Source organism: Carcharodon carcharias, chromosome 19 (genome assembly GCF_017639515.1).
Source record: "Carcharodon carcharias isolate sCarCar2 chromosome 19, sCarCar2.pri, whole genome shotgun sequence".
Lineage (NCBI taxonomy): Eukaryota > Metazoa > Chordata > Chondrichthyes > Lamniformes > Lamnidae > Carcharodon > Carcharodon carcharias.
The window spans coordinates 79,887,342-79,906,221 of NC_054485.1; the positions used below are offsets into that span (position 1 = coordinate 79,887,342).

Here is an 18,880-nt window from a genome sequence, read left to right on the forward strand (position 1 = left end):
TGTTAGAATTCTTTGAGGAGGTAACAAGTAGGTTAGACAAAGGAGAGCCAATGGATGTTATCTACTTGGACTTCCAGCAGGCCTTTGACAAGGTGCCGCACAGGAGGCTGCTCAGTAAGATAAGAGCCCATGATGTTAGAGGCAAGGTACTAGCATGGATAGAAGATTGGCTGTCTGGCAGGAGGCAGAGAGTGGGGATAAGGGGGTCCTTCTCAGGATGGCAACAAGTGACTAGCGGAGTTCCGCAGGGGTCAGTGTTGGGACCACAACTTTTCACTTTATACATTAAATAATCTAGATGAAGGAACTGAGGGCATCCAGGCTAAGTTTGCAGATGATACAAAGATAGGTGGAGGGACAGGTAGTATTGAGGAGGCGGGGAGGCTGCAGAAGGATTTGGACAGGTTAGGAGAATGGGCAAAGAAGTGGCAGATGGAATACAACATGGGGAAGTGTGAGGTAGGAAGAATAGAGGCATAGACTAATTTTTAAATGGGGAGAGAATTCAGAAATCTGGAATGCAAAGGGACTTCGGAGTCCTAGTCCAGGATTCTCTTAAGGTTAACTTGCAGGTTGAGCCAGTAGTTAGGAAGGCAAATGCAATGTTGGCATTTATTTCAAGAGGACGAGAATATAAAAGCAGGGATATGCTGCTTAGGCTTTGTAATGCTCTGGTCAGACCACATTTAGAATATTGTGAGCAATTTTGGGCCCCGTATCTCAGGAAGGATGTGCTGGCCCTGGAGAGGGTCCAGAGGAGGTTCGCGAGAATGATCCCAAGAATTAAAGGCTTAACGTATGAGGAACGTTTGAGGACTCTGGGTCTATACTCGATGGAGTTTAGAAGGATGAGGAGGGATCTGATTGAAACTTACAGAATACTGAAAGGCCTGGATAGAGTGGACATGGAGAAGATGTTTCCTTTAGTAGGAGAGACTAGGACCCGAGGGCACAGCCTCAGAGTAAAGGGAAGACCTTTTAGAACAAAGATGAGGAGAAAGTTCTTTAGCCAGAGAGTGGTGAATCTATGGAATTCATTGCCACAGAAGGCTGTGGAGGCCAGGTCATTGAGTGTATTTAAGACCGAGATAGATAGGTTCTTGATTGGTAAGGGGATCAAAGGTTACGGGGAGAAGGCGGGAGAATGGAGTTGAGAAACTTATCAGCCTTAATTGAATGGTGGAGCAGACTCGATGGGCCGAATCGTCTAATTTCTGCTCCTATGTCTTATGGGCTTATGGTCTTATGGACACGGGCACGGGGAAGATGCAGGGGGCATTAGGGTGGCGGCTCTTGCAGAGTGGACGTCTTTATCTCCCCCTCTCCCCCTTTGTGACAGTGACCCTCAGGCACAGAGACGGGGGGTTTGTTGCTGTTACGTTTTGAGGAAATGTTTGTGTTGTCTTATTTAATGAGAATTCTATTTGTAAATTATAAATTGTTGGTGTCCTATTTGCGTCTGTTGTTGTTGTATTTACCCATCATCCTGGAGTCACTCTAAATAATTCAAAATAACTTTTATTAACATGAAACATTTAAGATTACAACAATTTACAAAGTAGAAAAATAACTCATTAACATAAATGTTATGAAATGTTTTAGACCAATTTTCTGAGGTTTACATTGTTCAACACTGATTACTTCGAAGGTCTTGCAATGGGGATTTGCTGTTAAAATAAAATAAAATAAAACTTGTTTCACTCTCCATCTACACTGCTCTTTGGTCTGATTTCCTGGGGGAGGGAGAGGGATTTTCTCACTCTCAATATCCAAATGTATCAGCCCCCAGCTGCTCTCCAGCTGCCCCAACAGCTGCAGTCGGAGTTTCCTCAGCTTCTCCGTGAGGCCTGGATCCAGTCACATCCATGTTGGATCCTCCATTCCATCGATTTCTGGAACAATCTGGTCAGTGAGGTGAAGGGTCAGTCCTTCCTGCAGGGGAAAGTTCTGCAATGGGGAAGCGACCAACACAATCCCCGACACTTTAACAGGAGAGGGTTGGAGACTGACCCTTCACCTGTCCAAGCTCTGGAAATGGGATTTTATCCCATCGATTGACCCAATTGACGTGTTTCAGAGTCTTTTATATTGAGTCAGAAAACTCCTAATAAAAACCCAAATACATTTAAGGACCTTTTAAAACTGAGATAAATTAGAATGAGAGAAATGTGCAGAAAATGTAAATGTATTTCATTCCCAACAATCTGTCCCTCAGTCACTTACTCTGAGCTGTTGTGTAAGTTACACTTGGTGAATCTGCAGAAGCAAAATAAATGTCAGTTAGAATGGGGAATAAACCATTATCAGAGAGTGAGAACACAACAAGTGTGAGGGAAATGGAGATTGTCTAAGAAACACTCATTCCCACACATCCCTCCATCCTTACACTTTATGGAGATCCTGTCATTCTCTTCCATTCCATCGATATTCAGTAGGTGAGGATGTGAGTGTGTGTGGTGAGTTTAATGATCAATATTACACCTGGTCTGGGCCGATCACACAAAGGAAGATCAGACAGGGAACAAGACATGTTTATACTTGTGTATCTGTGTGTGGGAATTAAATCAGTTCCATTCAACACAGTGTCCTGTATTCCCAGTACTGGAGATTCCCCCACACTCACTCTGTCCCTTCAGTTCCACATTCCCCTCTCTCTCACTCTCCCCTCTCAGTGTCCTTTACTCCCAGTACTGGAGATTCCCCCACACTCACTCTGTCCCCTCAGTTCCACATTCCCCTCTCTCTCACTCTCCCCTCTCAGTGTCCTGTACTCCCAGTACTGGAGATTCCCCCACACTCACTCTGTCCCCTCAGTTCCACATTCCCCTCTCTCTCACTCTCCCCTCTCAGTGTCCTGTACTCCCAGTACTGGAGATTACCCCACACTCACTCTGTCCCCTCAGTTCCACATTCCCCTCTCTTGGATTCTTACCTCTCCATTGCCTTTTCCAAATGAAAATTCCAATTATCCCAAATATAAAAATTCCAGTGATCACTAATCCTGTTACAATTCCAAGAATTAGAAGATCTCCACTGTGTTCTGAGATTTCTGAAACACATTTGAATAATATCAGGATTGTCTCTCTGTTCCTGGATCCATTCCCAGGTCTGACCGGGGACATTGGCAGGATGTGATAAGTTGTATTCCCCAGGGATCTGGACTGGGGCCTCAGCTTTTCACCATCTATATTCATGGCTTGGATGCAAGAACAGAGAGTTGTATATCCAAGTTTACAGATGACACTAAGTTCGGAGACACAGTGAAGGGACATTGACAGATTAAATGAGTGAATTTCATCTGCCACAGTTTTCCCCAATGTGGGGAAGTGTGGGATCATCCACATTAAATCTGGGAAAGGCAAATTGGAATATTTTCCTCATGTTGAGAGTTTAGGAGCTGTAAAAAATCAGAGATGTGGATGGCCATGTACACAAATCACTAAAAGCTCGATCACTGTTATAAAAAATCAATCAGAAAGGCTAATGGGCTGTTGTCCTTTATCTCAAGGGGGTTTGAACACAAAGTGAGGAAATGATGCTTCATTTGTACAGGCTTTGGTCAGATTCCATCTGGAGAATGACATTCAGTTCTGGACACCAAACCTCACATCAGGTATCTTGGCCTTAGAGGGAGAACAGTGTAGATTCAGCAGAATGATCCCGCAGCTCAGAGGGTTCAGTTATGAGGACAGGTTCTATAAAGCTGACATGTATTTTCTTGTGTTTAAGAGGGTGAAGGATGATCTGATGGAGATGTTTAAAATGATAAAGGGAGTCAATAGGGCCTAGAGAGAGAAACTATTTTCTCTGTTGATGGAATCCAGAACAAGAAAGAATCATCTTCAAATTAGAGTGAGGTCATTTAGGAGTGAAATCAGGAAATTCTTTCCACACATTGTGTTAATTTTACTGGACTAGTCATCCTGAGGCCCAGGCTTACTCTTGGGAACCCTGTCTCAAATACTGCCACACCAGCTGGTGGAGATTAAATTCAATTTATTTTAAAAATGTGAATTGAAAACTACCATCGATCGTCATAGAAACCCATCTAGTCACTAATGACCTTTAGGGAAGGGAATTGGCTGTCCTGACCTGCTCTGATCTATTTGTGACTTCAGACCCAGAGCAATATGGCTGCCTCTTACCCACCCTCTGAAATGGCCTAGCAAGGCTCTTGGCTGGTCAGATCAGTGAGGGACGGGAAACAATTGCTGACCTCGCCAGTGATGTAAACGTTCCAGCAAAGAATTCAAAAATCACAAATGGGCAGTGTAAATCTGGAACTTTCTCACACAGAAAGACTGTGGATGCTGACGGTCAACTGACTTTGTCAACACTGAGATGGGGAGATTTTTGTTGTGTAAGAGCAGCGAGAGATAAGGAGCAATAGGGAGTAAATGGAGCTGAGGTACACAGACACATTTAAGTTATGAAGAGACTTGGGTTGTTTTTGTTGGAATAAAGAAGACTGTGGGGTGACCCGATCGAGGTGTACAAGATTATGAGGGGCATGGACAGGGTGGATAGGGAGCGACTGTTCCCCTTAGTTGAAAGGTCAGTCACAAGGGGACACAAGTTGAAGGTGAGGGGCAGGAGGTTTAGGGGAATGTGAGGGAAAACCTTTTTACCTAGAGGGTGGTGATGGTCTGGAATGTGCTGCCTGGGATGGTGGTGGAGGTGGGTTGCCTCACATCCTTTAAGAAGTACCTGGATGAGCACTTGGCACATCATAACATTCAAGGCTATGAGCCAAGTGCTCGTAAATGGGATTAGGTAGGTAGGTCAGGTATTTCTCACGTGTTGGTGCTGACTCGATGGGCTGAAGGGCCTCTTCTGCACTGTGAGATTCTGTGATTCTGTGATACAGATCAATCAGGATCTCACTTAATGGTGGAAAGAATGGCCTCGTCCTGTTCATGTGATACACATACAGGCACACACACACACACGCGCATACACACACACACACACACGCGCATACACACACACACACACGCGCATACACACACACACACACACGCATACATACACACACACACGCATACGTACACACACACACGCATACATACACACACACACACACACATGCTCTACAATTCCTTACCCCACTGATAGAGCTGGGTCTCTGCCAAGCTGCTGTGTTCAATTTGACAGGATCGATCTCTTCATGAAGCCGTCTTCAGTGATCTCAACAATCTCTGTCCATTGGAAAATGTGGATTCCTTGCAGAGAGCAAATGATGATGAATAAGCAGTGGACTGGAGGATTGTAATTGTTACACTGAGATAAAAGCGAAATACTGTGGATGGTGGAAATCTGAAAGCGAAACAGAAAATGCTGGAAATACTCAGCAGTTCAGGCAGCATCTATGCAGAGGGAAACGGAGTTTACATTCAGGTTGGTGACCTGTCATCAGTTCTGAAACATTGGACGAATTCATCGCGAGGAGCCAGGTCCTGCTTGTGGAGAACAAAACAAAAATAAAAATACCTGGAAAAACTCAGCAGGTCTGGCAGCATCTGCAGAGAGGACCACAGTTAACATTTTGAGTCCGTATGACTCTTCAACAGAACTAAGTAAAAATAGAAAAGAAGTGAAATATAAGCTGGTTTAAGTCGGGGATAGGGGGGGTGGGGGTGGGACAGGTAGAGCTGGATAGAAGGCCAGTGATAGGTGGAGATAACCAAAAGATGTCATAGACAAAAGGACAAAGAGGTGTTGAAGGTGGTGATATTATTTAAGGAATGTGCTAATAAGTGACATTAAGGGTAGAAAGCAGGACGAGCAAGGTACAGATAGACCTAGTGGGGGTGGGGTGGGGGAATCGAAATAGGCTAAAAGGTAGAGATAACACTTGTGGAGAGCCGGCTACAGACCCTCGCTGCCTCTTTTTGGGAAAGCCTGGGGAAGCACAATCCGAGCGGTGAGGTCACTGGCCACTGGCCAATCAGAGGCCAGCAGCTCTGGTACTCAGCAGCGCCACAGGGAGGCAGTGACAGCTGCAGGAAAATCACCTCCTGGAGATCCAGGCTTGTGGAGCGGCCCAGGTTACAGGCAGTTTGTGTGCCGGAGTCGGGTTGGGGGGGCTTTTCAGGGTGTTGGGGCCATGGGGTGAGGGGTGTAGAGGGGTGGCTCTCAGCAGCCCCCGCCCTCCTTCCTGATGTCCAGTGCCTTGATCAGGCACCGAGTGCCGTTGATTGAGGGAAGCAGCACCCCCTCCCCCCCAATCTGGAAGTGATAAGCCGGCTGCATGGTTTCAGCCGCTGTGCACAACGCATGGTGACAGGCCGGCTTGTAGCTGTGTCAGTCCCAGTGGAGGCGGGATGAGGGCCTTAAGTGGTCATTACTGAACACTGAGGGGCCTCAATAGGAGTTGAGGCAGGAAGGTCGGCCATAGCCTTCCAATCCAGAACTGAATTCCGGCAACAGATTTCAGCAATGTCATCATCCCACCTAATTCCAGAGCCTTCCCAGCTCCAAGCTCACCACTAGCGAGAGCAGAACTTTCCGCCATGAAATCTGTTTGTCTCCACAAATGACATGGGCCAAATGCTGGTAAATGGGATTAGGTAGGCAGGTCAGGTGTTTTTCACGTGTTGGTGCAGACTCAATGGGCCGAAGGGCCTCTTCTGCACTGTGATTCTGTGAAATGCTGTCTGACCTGTTGAGTATTGTCAGCATTTTCTGTTTTTATTAATATTGCTAAGTTCCTTCACTGTCGCTGGGTCAAAATCCTGAAATTCCCTCCCTAACAGCACTGTGGGTGTAGCTACACCACATGGACTGCAGCAGTTCAAGAAAGCAGCTCACCACCATCTTCTCAAGAGCATTTAGGGATGGGCAATAAATGCTGGCCCAGCCATCGACACCCAAATCCTGTGAATGAATAAAAAAAATTGGGAATGCCTTTTGATGATCTCAGATCACGTGTAATTAACAACTTTTCACCTGGGATGTGCCCAATTGTCTCTATTAGACAGTGAGTCGGTTTTTAAGTTCACAGGGAAGGTCATCTGAACTTGGACAATCACCTTTGTAGCACATTGTCCACTTTATAAAGAGAAAGTTAATTCCAAAGTATGCACATTGAATAAAGCTCATACTTAAAAGTGAGGAACATGACACAATAGTGCTGAGCTGACATGTCCCAGCCACACAGGAACAAAAAGGAACCCGGATTACATTTTTTCCCTGGTTTTCCTGGTGAAGCAAGAGAAACATGAACATCTCAAGACCACACTCTGCTCTCATTCAGGTATCCACACATCCATCTTCCAACTGCTCCAGCTGCCACTGTCTGCAACAGCCAATCTTTCTGTTTCAGCTTTCAGTTCCTTTTTTGGATGAGGTACACTCTTAATGACTTTCTTTTGGGCCTTGAAGTTTGCCTGTCAAAAGGCTTTAATTTAGGAACCTTGTGCCTTCTATCCTTTTTCCATTTTGAACTCCCTGTTATGTGTTCTCAAAATGTGTTGGATTTTCACTAGCTTTTGTTTATAGGAGTTTGGACATTTTAATGCCAATAGACATATTGATGTTCCTCCAGACATTCATGCCTGAAGTAGTGGGCAGACAGACAGCCTCTCTGTTGTTATGGAAACAGCAGCGAAAGCCTGAATCTGGAAGTCCAGCCCCTGGACCCAGCAGTCGTAACTTTCATGGGGGGCTGTTAGATGTGGGGGAATGGGGGTAAATTCTAAAACACACACCTGTGGTTCACAGAGGCAACTGCACTTGTTAAAGGCTGATGTGATTAGTGGGATGTCCAAAACATGACTGGTGCAATTTAAACCTGGTCGGGGAAAGTCTAAAGCTGTCAGAGTGTTTTGGAGAAGTAGGATACGCTTTCGGAGAGGTAAGGAACCCCTTTGCATATGATTCCAAGGCACCTTTTGGGAAGGTCAGGTGTCCTTTGGGAGAGGTCAGGTGCCCTTTTGGAAAGGACAGGTGTCCTTTTAGAAAGGTCAGGTGCCCTTTTGGAAAGGTCAGGTGCCCTTTTGGAAAGGTCAGGTGCCCTTTCAAACTTTTAAAAGTAAATGTGAATATGCGCAAAAAGTGCATAAACTCAATGGAACTGTCAATCTCATTGGAGCTGGCAAGAGAACTGTCAAGTGAACTGTCAAGAGGACTGTGAAACTGTCAAGGCATTTTAACCTCCTGCACTTTCAATATTTAAAAAACACTGTCTGCCTTATTAGAAAATATCAGTTTTTGTCTTTCTCTTTATTGCCACAAGTCTCTGATGGATCATTACAGCGTTAGTGCTGCATGGCTGATTTCACAGCCTTTCATTATCACAGTGGGGTGCCTGTCAGTTCATAGTTTGACTGACAGCTGCAAGTGGTTATAAACTCTTTGAGGTGAGACGATGAATTCAAATGCCTGCTTTTATAATGGAATAAAGGAAGTTAAATGTAGTGAATAGTTTCTTATCAATACGAGTGTTTTTTTGAAATACTGAATTCATCAATAGACGCTCAAAAGCTTTAATCTCAGCATTGGTCCTAAGGAATACCCATAATGGATACTGGATGGGTTGGCATGGTAGGTAAAAGAGAAAAGGGTGGTGGATGGGGGGCATGGGTTGACAAGAGTTGGCATTAGTTGGTACAGGAGCTATAATGGGCTATGGGGAGGTGAGTGAGTGGCATTAGGACAGAGGGTATGAGGGGCCATGGTGGGGTGAGTGAATGGCATTAGTTAGTACAGAGGGTATGAGGGGCCATGGTGGGGTGAGTGAATGGCATTAGTTAGTACAGAGGGTATGAGGGGTCATGGTGGGGCGGAGTGGGTGGGTTTCTTCAATAAAGTGCTGGAGCACTGAGGTTGTTTTTTGACCAGTGCACCTCCACACCCGGCACCTTGCAAACTCTTTCTGGGGTCGTCCACCATGATTCCCATTTTCACCCTCCCGACAATGTCTCCTCCTCTCTACCCCCTGGAACCAAAACCCTAGCTCCGAGGGCACTTTTCTCCAGATAGGGTTTGTGGAGCAGGGAATTGTCCTGAGCCTGTGGTCATGTCACAGGACTGAAAATTCAGGCCATAGTCTTCAGTGTGTTTTGAGCCACGTGGAAACTCAAGTTTGACTCCTGAGTCCGTGAGGAATAGTGTTTGGGTACTTTCCCTGTCCTTGTTTAGATCATTAACACCGTTCCTGCCAACCAGACCTCTAGTACATTCCCTTTGACCTCTGCTGCTGTTACCTCAGCTCCTTTACATTCCTCTGTCTTGGCCTCCTTAAATCCTACTGGCTTTCCTTTAGCCTCTTTCACCCTTACTGGCCCTATCGTCCCCTGTTGGGACTTTGGGACTTCGTCAGCCCCCTGCAGCTGCAGAATTTTGCTTCTTCCCCTCAGTTGCTCCATCTCCGTGGGCTGTTCTAGACCCGCTAGAAACAATATCATTCTTCCCCACAAGGCACTGCCCAGCATTAGATTACCCCCCTGCATTGGGAAGTTCAGAATGACCCCGACCATCACTACATCGGTGACCAGATTACTGTGTAACCAAACGGTAAATAAGGGAAGATGTAAACATTTGCCAGGAAGCCCTTTTAACAACACCGTGGTGTTTGTCCTGTGTTCAGGTGACATCTCTGTGTTTGAAGCCAACTGCTAACCCTGAGGACAGTGATCTCTTTTCCTGGTGACTGGGATACAAAAGACTTCATTTTCTCTTTTCACAATAAGTTCTGGCAGCCAATGTGGTTCTCACCGATTAGGTTTGAGCAGAGGCCGATCACGTTCATGGCTGCAGACACTGTTCTGACTGCATCGCCTTCTGTTGGCTTTTTTTGGAACGACAACAATATTCCCTCATATTCCCAGACTTTACACACTGAAAACACACTGGTTGTGCCCCTGCTGGTTTACCATCCTGGTTCCTGCTTTTAAAAGTTGGTGACTGCTCTATTTCCCTTCCCTACTCTGCATTTCACTCATGCCCATTTCTACTTCATCTGCATCCACAGTCTGAAAGTAAAAAGATGAAATCAAGATACAGATTGGCAGTGGGAGAAAATAAATTTATAATGGAGGACAGGGCTCATGGTCTGAAGTTGTTGAATTCCATGTTGATTCCATAATGATGGAAATTGTCTAACTGGAAGATGAGGTGTTGTTCTTACATCGTGTGTTGGGTTTCATTGGAACAGGAATGTGGGCATGAGAACAGGATGGTGAATTAAAATGGCAACTCACCGAAAGGTCAGGGTCAGGCTTGTGCACTGCAAAGTGGTCACTCAGTCTGCGTTTGGTCTTGTCAATGTAGAGAAGACTAGATTGTGAGCAGCAAATAGAGTGAACTAAATTGAAAAGAGTGCAATGAATCACTGCTTCATCTGGAAGGGGAGTTTGGGGACTTGGACAGTGAGGAGAGAGGAGGTAAAGTGGCATGTCAGTCCCCACCCTGCACCCCGCCACCCCCTCCCCCCTCCTCTCCATTACAACACCTCTTATCCTCTCTTGATCTTTTCATTGAGGATTGTCAGCATGACATCAGTCATCTTGACCAGGGAACATGTGGTGTGAGTGAATTCTGGATTGAAATGAAGAGAAAGAGGAATATTTGGGAGGATGAAGTGTGATATCATAGTGGGGGAACAGTCACTGTATGAACAGTCTGACTGTCAAACAGGGTGATGGACAATCCAGAGCAGGATCTCCACTGTCCCTCACAGAGCTTTTTAATCACCCCTTTATACAGGGTCAGGAGGATGGTGGTGGACTGAGATAACCTGGCTTGTTCAACCATGAGGGCATCACAGCTGATCCTGGGGTGGGTTAAACATGGATTATCCTTCTCCTCTCCGTAGTGTTTTGAAGACTTTAGACCAGGAGTGACGAAACTGTTTTGCTTCTCCCAATCGATGTGAAAATTAAAAGTGTCCATTTGAATCATTTTCCATTTGCTCCAAGCTTCTCTGCTCTCGGTGTTTCTACATCCTGCTGTCAGGAGAGCTGGACACAAATCCCATCAGAGTCTTACAGACTGTGCTGACTTCAATGGTGTAAAATATCAGGCTGCCTGTATAACAGGCGGCTGATCAATCATCACCCATTTCAAACTCTCACCAAAAGATTCAAATTAGCCCCAGAGAGAGAGAGAGAGTGAGAGTGAGAATGGAGGGCTGAATTCTGTACTTACCGGGAGAGACCCAGGAAAAACACAGGGAGATGGAGAAAAGGATCAGCAACATGCTGGGGATCCACTCTCCCTGTTCCAATCAGGAGCTGGGAATGAAACACTCTGAGGGTGGAAATTAATCCTGTTCATAAACTGGGAAAAACAACACAAACTGTTTATCTCAAGACTTGATAATTTCCTGATTACACAACCAGAGGGTGAATGATTGGCTAGTCTCAGAAAAATACCCAATTAAATGGATAAAAGCTCTTTTGTCACCAGTTACCAAGAGGATCAAACACAGACACAGTGAGATGCAGGCTGGGAAACAGAAAGTAATAGCTGAAATTTCAGCAGGAAGCGAGATCCGGGTATGTTTTGGGGTCAGGAAGCTGCCTCCGGTGGGAAAGTGATGAAAGTTCAGATTTCCACAGGGTTGCCCCTGTAAGTGATATGGAGACAGGTTCCCTGTCCACTTAGAGCCAGTGGGGGTGGGGATGGAGCTGGGTCAGATGAAGTGTGGGACTGATTGACACTCCCCACGACAGATATTACATGGAAGTAGCTCTTGTGGTCACAGACCAGGTGGATATTGAGGGGGTGGGTGTCGTTCCTGTTGATGGATCTCACTGGCAGGTCACTGGGCGTCTCGATGACCACCTGGGTACATTGGATGGTGCCCTGAACCAGGGAGAATCCAGTAATGTAGGTGAACCCAATGCCCTCTGTGCTTGTGACGTTGGGTCTGTTGTGAATTGCAAGTACTGTCCAGCTGTGGGAAAGAGGGCATCAGTGCCCAGCCAGATGCTGTGGTGGGCAGCTGTTTGTGAGATGTCACTAAGGTCCTCAGCTGATCCAAGGAAGGAGCCAGGAGTGAAGAGGTTAAAGGGCACAGAGACATTGACGGTTACAGGAAGGACCTGGGTCTCAGTCATCTCCAGGTCGCTCCGTCTCTGCTGGTGAATCCTGTGTTGAAGGTATGATCTCCGTATCCTTCCTGCCCCCTTTCCTCTCCTCTACCCTCCAGCTGTTCAGGTTCTGCCTGTCCTGCGGAAGGTGTTGTCCCTCTTCACACAATGTCTGACAGTCGTGTCCCCATTGCCAGCTTCAGCCTTCCTCCTGTACAGGAGGCCGTCCCATTGTGATTGGCTGTCACACTACAGTCAAACTAACAGGAGCAGTGTGAGGGGGAGGGGGTGAAACTAACAGGAGGAGAGTGTGGGGAGGGAGTGAAACTAACAGGAGGAGAGTGAGTGGAGGGAGTCAAACTAATGGGAGGAGAATGAGGGAGGGTGACAAACTAACAGAAGCAGGGGATGCGGAGGGAGACAAATTAGCAGGAGTAGAGTGAAGGGAGGGAGTCACACTTACAGGAGGAGAGTGTGGGGACGGGAGTCAAAGTAACTGGAGAAGAGTCAGGGCACGGGTTCAAACTAACAGGAGGAGAGTGAGGGGAGGGAGTCAAAGTAACAGGCGACAAGTGAGGGGAAGGGGTCAAATAAACAGGTAGAGAGTGAGGGGAGAGTGTCAAACTAACAGGAGGAGAGTGAGGGGAGGGAGTCAAACTTACAGGAAGAGAGTGAAGTGAGAGGGTCAAAATAACAAGACGAGAGTGTGGTGAGGGCGTCAAACTAACAGGAGGGGACTGAGGGGAGGGGGTCCAACTAAAAGGAGGAGAGTGAGGGGAAGGAGACACACATAACGGGAGGGGAGTGAGGAGAGGGATTGAAATGAACAGAAGGAGAGAGAGGGGAGGGTGTCAAACTACCAGGAAGGGAGTGAGGGGAGGGGGTCATCCTAACAGGAGTAGAGTGAGGGGAGGGGTCAAACTAACATTTAGGGACTGAGAGGAGGGAGTCAAAATAATGGGAGGAGAGTGAGGAGAGGGAGTCAAACTAACAGGAGAATGAGGGTCATGAGTCAAACTAACAGGAGAATGAGGGTCATGAGTCAAACTAACAGGAGAGTGAGGGTCGTGAGTCAAACTAACAGGAGAGTGAGGGTCGTGAGTCAATCTAACAGGGGGATAGGGATTCAAACTAATGGGAGGAGAGTGGGTGGAGGTTGTCAAACTAACAAGAGGGGAGTGAGGGGCGGGAGTCATACTAACAGGAGGAGAGTGAGGGGAGGGAGTCACTTTAACAGGGGGAGTTTGATGGGAGGGTGTTAACTAACAGGAGGTGAGTGATGGGAGGGTGTCAAAGTAACAGGTGACGAGTGAGGGGAGGGGGTCAAACTAACAGGTAGAGAGTGAGGGGAGGGGATCAAAGTAATGGGAGGAGAGTTAGGGGCGGGGGTAAAACTAACATGAGTGGAGTGAGAGAAGAGAGTCAAACTTACAGGTAGAGAGTGTGGGGAGGGAGTCAAAGTAATGGGAGGAGAGTGAGGGGCGGGGTGAAACTAACAGGACGCTAGTGAGGGGAGGGCGACAAACTAAAAGGACGAGAGTGTGGGGAGGGTGTAAAAATAATGGGAGGCGAGAGAGGGGAGGGACTCAAACTAAAAGCGGGAGAGTGAGGGGAGGGACTCAAAGTAAGAGGTGAAGATTGAGGGGAGGGAGTCAAACTAACAGGGGGTGAGTGAAAGGAGGGTGGCAACAGGAGTGAGGGGAGGGAGTCAAACTTACAGGACGAGAGTGAGGGGAGGGTGTGAAACTTGCAGGAAGAGAGTGTGGGGAGGGAGTCAAACTAACGGGAGGCGAGTGAGTGGAGGGTGTCAAACAAACAGGAGGGGAGTGTGGCGAGGGAGTCTAACTAACAGGAGGCGAGTAAGGGGAGAGAGTCAAACTAACAGGAGGAGAGTGTGGCGAGGGAGTCAATCTAACAGGAGAGTGAGGGGAGGGATTCAATCTAACAGGAGGGGAGTGAGGGGAGGGTGTCAATCTAACAGGAGGAGAATGAGGGGATGGTGTCAAACGAACAGGAGGAGAGTGAGGGGAGAGTGTCAAACTAACAGGAGGAGAGTGAGGGGAGGGTGTCAAACTAACAGGAGAGTGAGGGGAGGGAGTCAAACTTTCAGGAAGAGAGTGTGGGGAGGGAGGCAAACTTACAGGAAGAGAGTGAAGCAAGGGGGTCAAAATAACAAGACGAGTGTGTGGTGAGGGAGTCAAACTAACGGGAGGGGACTGAGGGGAGGGAGTCAAACTCCCAGGAGAAGAGTAAGAGGAGGGGATCATACTAAAAGGAATAGAGACTGAGGGGAGGGAGTCAAAATAACAGGAGGAGAGTGAGGGGAGGAGTCAAATAACTGGAGGGGAATGAGGTGAGGGAGTAAAATTAACAGGAGTAGAGTGAGGGGCGGGGGTAAACCTAACAGGAGTGGAGTGAGAGAAGAGAGTCAAACTCACATGTAGAGAGTGGGGGAGGGAGTCAAACTAACAGAGTGGAGTGAGGGGAGGGAGTCAAACTTATAGGACGGAAGTGAGGGGAGGGTGTGAAACTTGCAGGAAGAGAGTGTGGGGAGGGAGTCAAACTAACGGGAGGCGAGTGAGGGGAGGGAGTCAAACTAACAGGACAAGAGTGAGGGGAGGGGGTCAAACTAACAGGAAGATAGTGAGTGGAGGTAGTCAAAGTAACGGGAGGAGAGTGAGGGGAGGAAGTCAAATTACCGAGTAGAGAATGAGGGGAGGGGGTCAAACTAACAGGAGGAGAGTTAGGGGCAGGGGACAACTAACAGGAGTGGAGTGAGAGAAGGGAGTCAAACTTACAGGTAGAGAGTGGGCGAGGGAGTCAAAGTAACAGGAGAAGACAGAGGGGAGGGAGTCAAAGTAAAAGGCAAAGAGTGAGGGGAGGGAGTCAATATAACACGGGGAGGGTGAGGGGAGGGGGTTAATCTTACAGGAAGAGAGTGAGGGGAGAGGGTCAATCTAACAGGACAAGAGTGTGGGGAGGGAGTCAAACTTATAGGACGGAAGTGAGGGGAGGGTGTGAAACTTGCAGGAAGAGAGTGTGGGGAGGGAGTCAAACTAACGGGAGGCGAGTGAGGGGAGGGAGTCAAACTAACAGGACAAGAGTGAGGGGAGGGGGTCAAACTAACAGGAAGATAGTGAGTGGAGGTAGTCAAAGTAACGGGAGGAGAGTGAGGGGAGGAAGTCAAATTACCGAGTAGAGAATGAGGGGAGGGGGTCAAACTAACAGGAGGAGAGTTAGGGGCAGGGGACAACTAACAGGAGTGGAGTGAGAGAAGGGAGTCAAACTTACAGGTAGAGAGTGGGCGAGGGAGTCAAAGTAACAGGAGAAGACAGAGGGGAGGGAGTCAAAGTAAAAGGCAAAGAGTGAGGGGAGGGAGTCAATATAACACGGGGAGGGTGAGGGGAGGGGGTTAATCTTACAGGAAGAGAGTGAGGGGAGAGGGTCAATCTAACAGGACAAGAGTGTGGGGAGGGAGTCAAACTAACGGGTGGGGAATGAGGGGAAGGAGTCAAAATAACAGGAGGGGAGTGAGGGGAGAGGGTCCAACTAAAAGGGGCAGAGTGTGGCGAAGGAGACACACATAACAGGAGGGGAGAGAGGGGAGGTAGTCAACCTAAAAGGAGGAGACTGAAGGGAGGGTGTCAAACTATCAAGAGAAGAGTGAGGGGAGGGAGTCAAACTAACAGGCGGAGATTGAGCGGAGGGAGTCAAAGTAACTGGAGGAGAGTCAGGGCAGGGGGTCAAACTAACAGGAGGAGAATGAGGGGAGTAACTCAAACTAAAAGCGTGAGAGTGAGGGGAGGGGGTCAAACTAACAGGGGGAGTGTGAGGGGAGGGCGTCAAACTAACAGGAGGAGAGTGAGGGGAGGGGGTCAAACTAACAGGGGGAGTGTGAGGGGAGGGGGTCAAACTAATAGGAGGAGTGTGTGGGGAGGGAGTAAAACTAATGGGAGGTGAGAGAGGGGAGGGACTCAAACTAAAAGCGGGAGAGTGAGGGGAGGGACTCAAAGTAAGAGGCGAAGTGTGAGGGGAGGGAGTCAAACTAACAGGGGTGAGTGAGAGGAGGGTGTCAACAGGAGGGTAGTGAGGGGAGGGAGTCAAACTTATAGGACGAGAGTGAGGAGAGGGTGTGAAACTTGCAGCAATAGAATGTGGGGAGGGAGTCAAACTAACGGGAGGAGAGTGAGGGGAGGGAGTCAAACTAACAGGAGTGGAGTGAGGGGAGGGTGTCAAAGTAACTGGAGGAGAGTCAGGGCAGGGGTCAAACTAACAGGAGAGAGGGAGTCAAGCTAATAGGCGAAGAGTGAGGGGAGGGAATCAATCTAACAGGGGGTGGTTGAGGGGAGGGTGTTAAACCAACAGGAGAAGAGTGAGGGGAGTGAGACAAACTTTCAGGAAGAGAGTGAGGGGAGGCGGGCAAATCAACAGGAGGAGAGCTAGGGGCAGGGGTAAAACTATCAGGAGTGGAGTGAGAGAAGAGAGTCAAACTTACAGGTAGAGAGTGTGGGGAGGGAGTCAAACTTACAGATAGAGAGAGGGGGAGGGAGTCAAAGTAACAGGAGGAGACAGAGGGGATGGAGTCAAAGTAAATGCAAAGAGTGAGGGGAGGGAGTCAATATAACAGGGGTAGGGTGAGGTTGGGGGGTTAATCTTACAGGAAGAGAGTGAGGGGAGGGGTCAATCTAACAGGACAAGATGTGGGGAGGGAGTCAAACTAATGGGTGGGGAATGAGGGGAAGGAGTCAAACTAACAGGAGGGGAGTGAGGGGAGAGGGTCCAACTAAAAGGGGCAGAGTGTGGGGAAGGAGACACACATAACGGGAGGGGAGAGAGGGGAGGTCGTCAAACTAAAAGGAGGAGACTGGGGGGAGGGTGTCAAACTACCAAGAGTACAGTGAGGGGAGGGAATCAAAGTAACTGGAGGGGATTCAGTGCAGGGGGTTAAACTAACAGGAGGAGGGTGAGTGGAGGGTGTCAAACTAACAGGAGGAGAATGAGGGGACTAACTCAAACTAAAAGTGTGAGTGTGAGGGGAGGGAGTCAATGTAACAGGGGGAGAGTGAGGGGAGGGAGTCAAACTGACGGGCGAAGAGTGAGGGAAGCGGGTCAAAGTAACAGGAGGAGAGTGATTGGAGGGCGTCAAACTAAAAGGACGAGGGTGGGGGAGAGTGTAAAACTGACGGGAGGCGAGAGAGGGGAGGGACTCAAACTGAAAGCGGGAGAGTGAGGGGAGGGACTCAAAGTAAGAGGCGAAGAGTGAGGGGATGGAGTCAAACTAACAGGGGGTGAATGAGAGGAGGGTGTCAAGAGGTGTGGAGTGAGGGGTGGGAGTCAAACTTATAGGACGAGAGTGAGGGGACGGTGTGAAACTTGCAGGAAGAGAGTGTGGGGAGGGAGTCAAACTAACGGGAGGCGAGTGAGTGGAGGGTGTTAAACTAACAGGAGGGGAGTGTGGCGAGGGAGTCTAACTAATAGGAAGATAGTGAGGGGAGGGATTCAATCTAACAGGAGGGGAGTGAGGGGAGGGATTCAATCTAACAGGAGGAGAATGAGGGGAGAGTGTCAAACTAACAGGAGAGTGAGGGGAGGGAGTCAAAGAAACAGGGGGATAGTGAGGGGAGGGAGTCAAACTTACAGGAAAAGAGTGAGGGGAGGGAGTCAAACATACAGGAAGAGAGTGAAGCGAGGGGTCAAAATAATTAGACGAGAGTGTGATGAGGGAGTCAAACTAATGGGAGGGGACTGAGGGGAGGGGGTCCAACTAAAAGGAGGAGAGTGTGGGGAAGGAGACACACATGACAGGAGGGGAGTGAGGAGAGGGATTGAAATGAACAGAAGGAGAGAGAGGGGAGGGTGTCAAACAACCAGAAGGGGAGTGAGGGGAGGGTATCGTACTAATAGCAGGAGAGTGAAGGGAGGGTGTCAAACTAACAGGAGTAGAGTGAGGGGAGGGGTCAAACTAACATTTAGGGACTGAGGGGAGGGAGTCAAAATAATGGGAGGAGAGTGAGGGTCGTGAGTCAAACTAACTGGAGGGGTGTGAGGTGAGGGAGTAAAATTAACAGGAAGAGAATGAGGGGAGGGAGACAAGATAACAGGAGAATGAGGGTCATGAGTCAAACTAACAGGAGAGTGAGGGTCATGAGTCAAACTAACAGGAGAGTGAGGGTCATGAGTCAAACTAACAGGAGAGTGAGGGTCATGAGTCAAACTAACAGGGGGATAGGGATTCAAACTAATAGGAGGAGAGTGAGTGGAGGTTGTCAAACTAACAAGAGGGGAGTGAGGGGAGGGAGTCATACTAACAGGCGGACAGTGAGGGTGGGCAGTAATACTAACAGGAGGAGAATGAAGGGAAGGAGTGGAACTAACAGGAGGGGAGGGAGTCAAACTAACAGGAGAGTGAGGGGAGGGAGTCAAACTAACAGGAGAGGGAGTCAAACTCAAAAGAATAAGGGGAGGGAGTCAATTTAACAGGGGGAGTTTGAGGGGAGGGTGTTAACTAACAGGAGGTGAGTGAGGTGAGGGTTTCAAAGTAACAGGTGACGAGTGAGGGGAGGGGGTCAAACTAATGGGAGGAGAGTGAGGGGAGGGAGTCAAACTAACAGGGGGTGAGTGAGAGGAGGGTGTCAACAAGAGTGGAGTTAGGGGAGGGAGTCAAACTTATAGTACGGAAGTGAGGGGAGGGTGTGAAACTTGCAGGAAGAGAGTGTGGGGAGGGAGTCAAAGTAACGGGAGGAGAGTGAGGGGAGGGAGTCAAACTAGCGAGTAGAGAATGAGGGGAGGGGGTCAAACTAACAGGAGGAGAGTTAGGGTCGGGGGTAAACCTAACAAGAGTGGAG

At 48.3% G+C, this 18,880-nt stretch overlaps 1 protein-coding gene and 1 long non-coding RNA gene across 2 annotated transcripts in view; one reads left to right on the forward strand and one right to left on the reverse strand.

The window, feature by feature from the left end:
• Nucleotides 1-1,502: 1,502 nt before the first annotated feature.
• On the reverse strand, nucleotides 1,503-11,314 carry LOC121291120. Its single transcript, XR_005945962.1, has 3 exons — nucleotides 11,149-11,314; nucleotides 5,105-5,222; nucleotides 1,503-2,256 (listed from the first exon to the last, which is right to left on the reverse strand). It is a non-coding gene; the product is annotated as an uncharacterized LOC121291120 (long non-coding RNA).
• A 159-nt stretch (nucleotides 11,315-11,473) lies between these two features.
• The window catches only part of LOC121291119 (class I histocompatibility antigen, F10 alpha chain-like), a gene marked incomplete at its 5' end in the record, with an annotated part of 58,425 nt that continues 51,018 nt past the window's right edge, over nucleotides 11,474-18,880 (forward strand). The window contains one exon of the mRNA XM_041212186.1: nucleotides 11,474-11,498. Coding sequence (XP_041068120.1) covers nucleotides 11,474-11,498 — 25 coding nt within the window. The remainder of the gene's footprint in view (nucleotides 11,499-18,880) is intronic.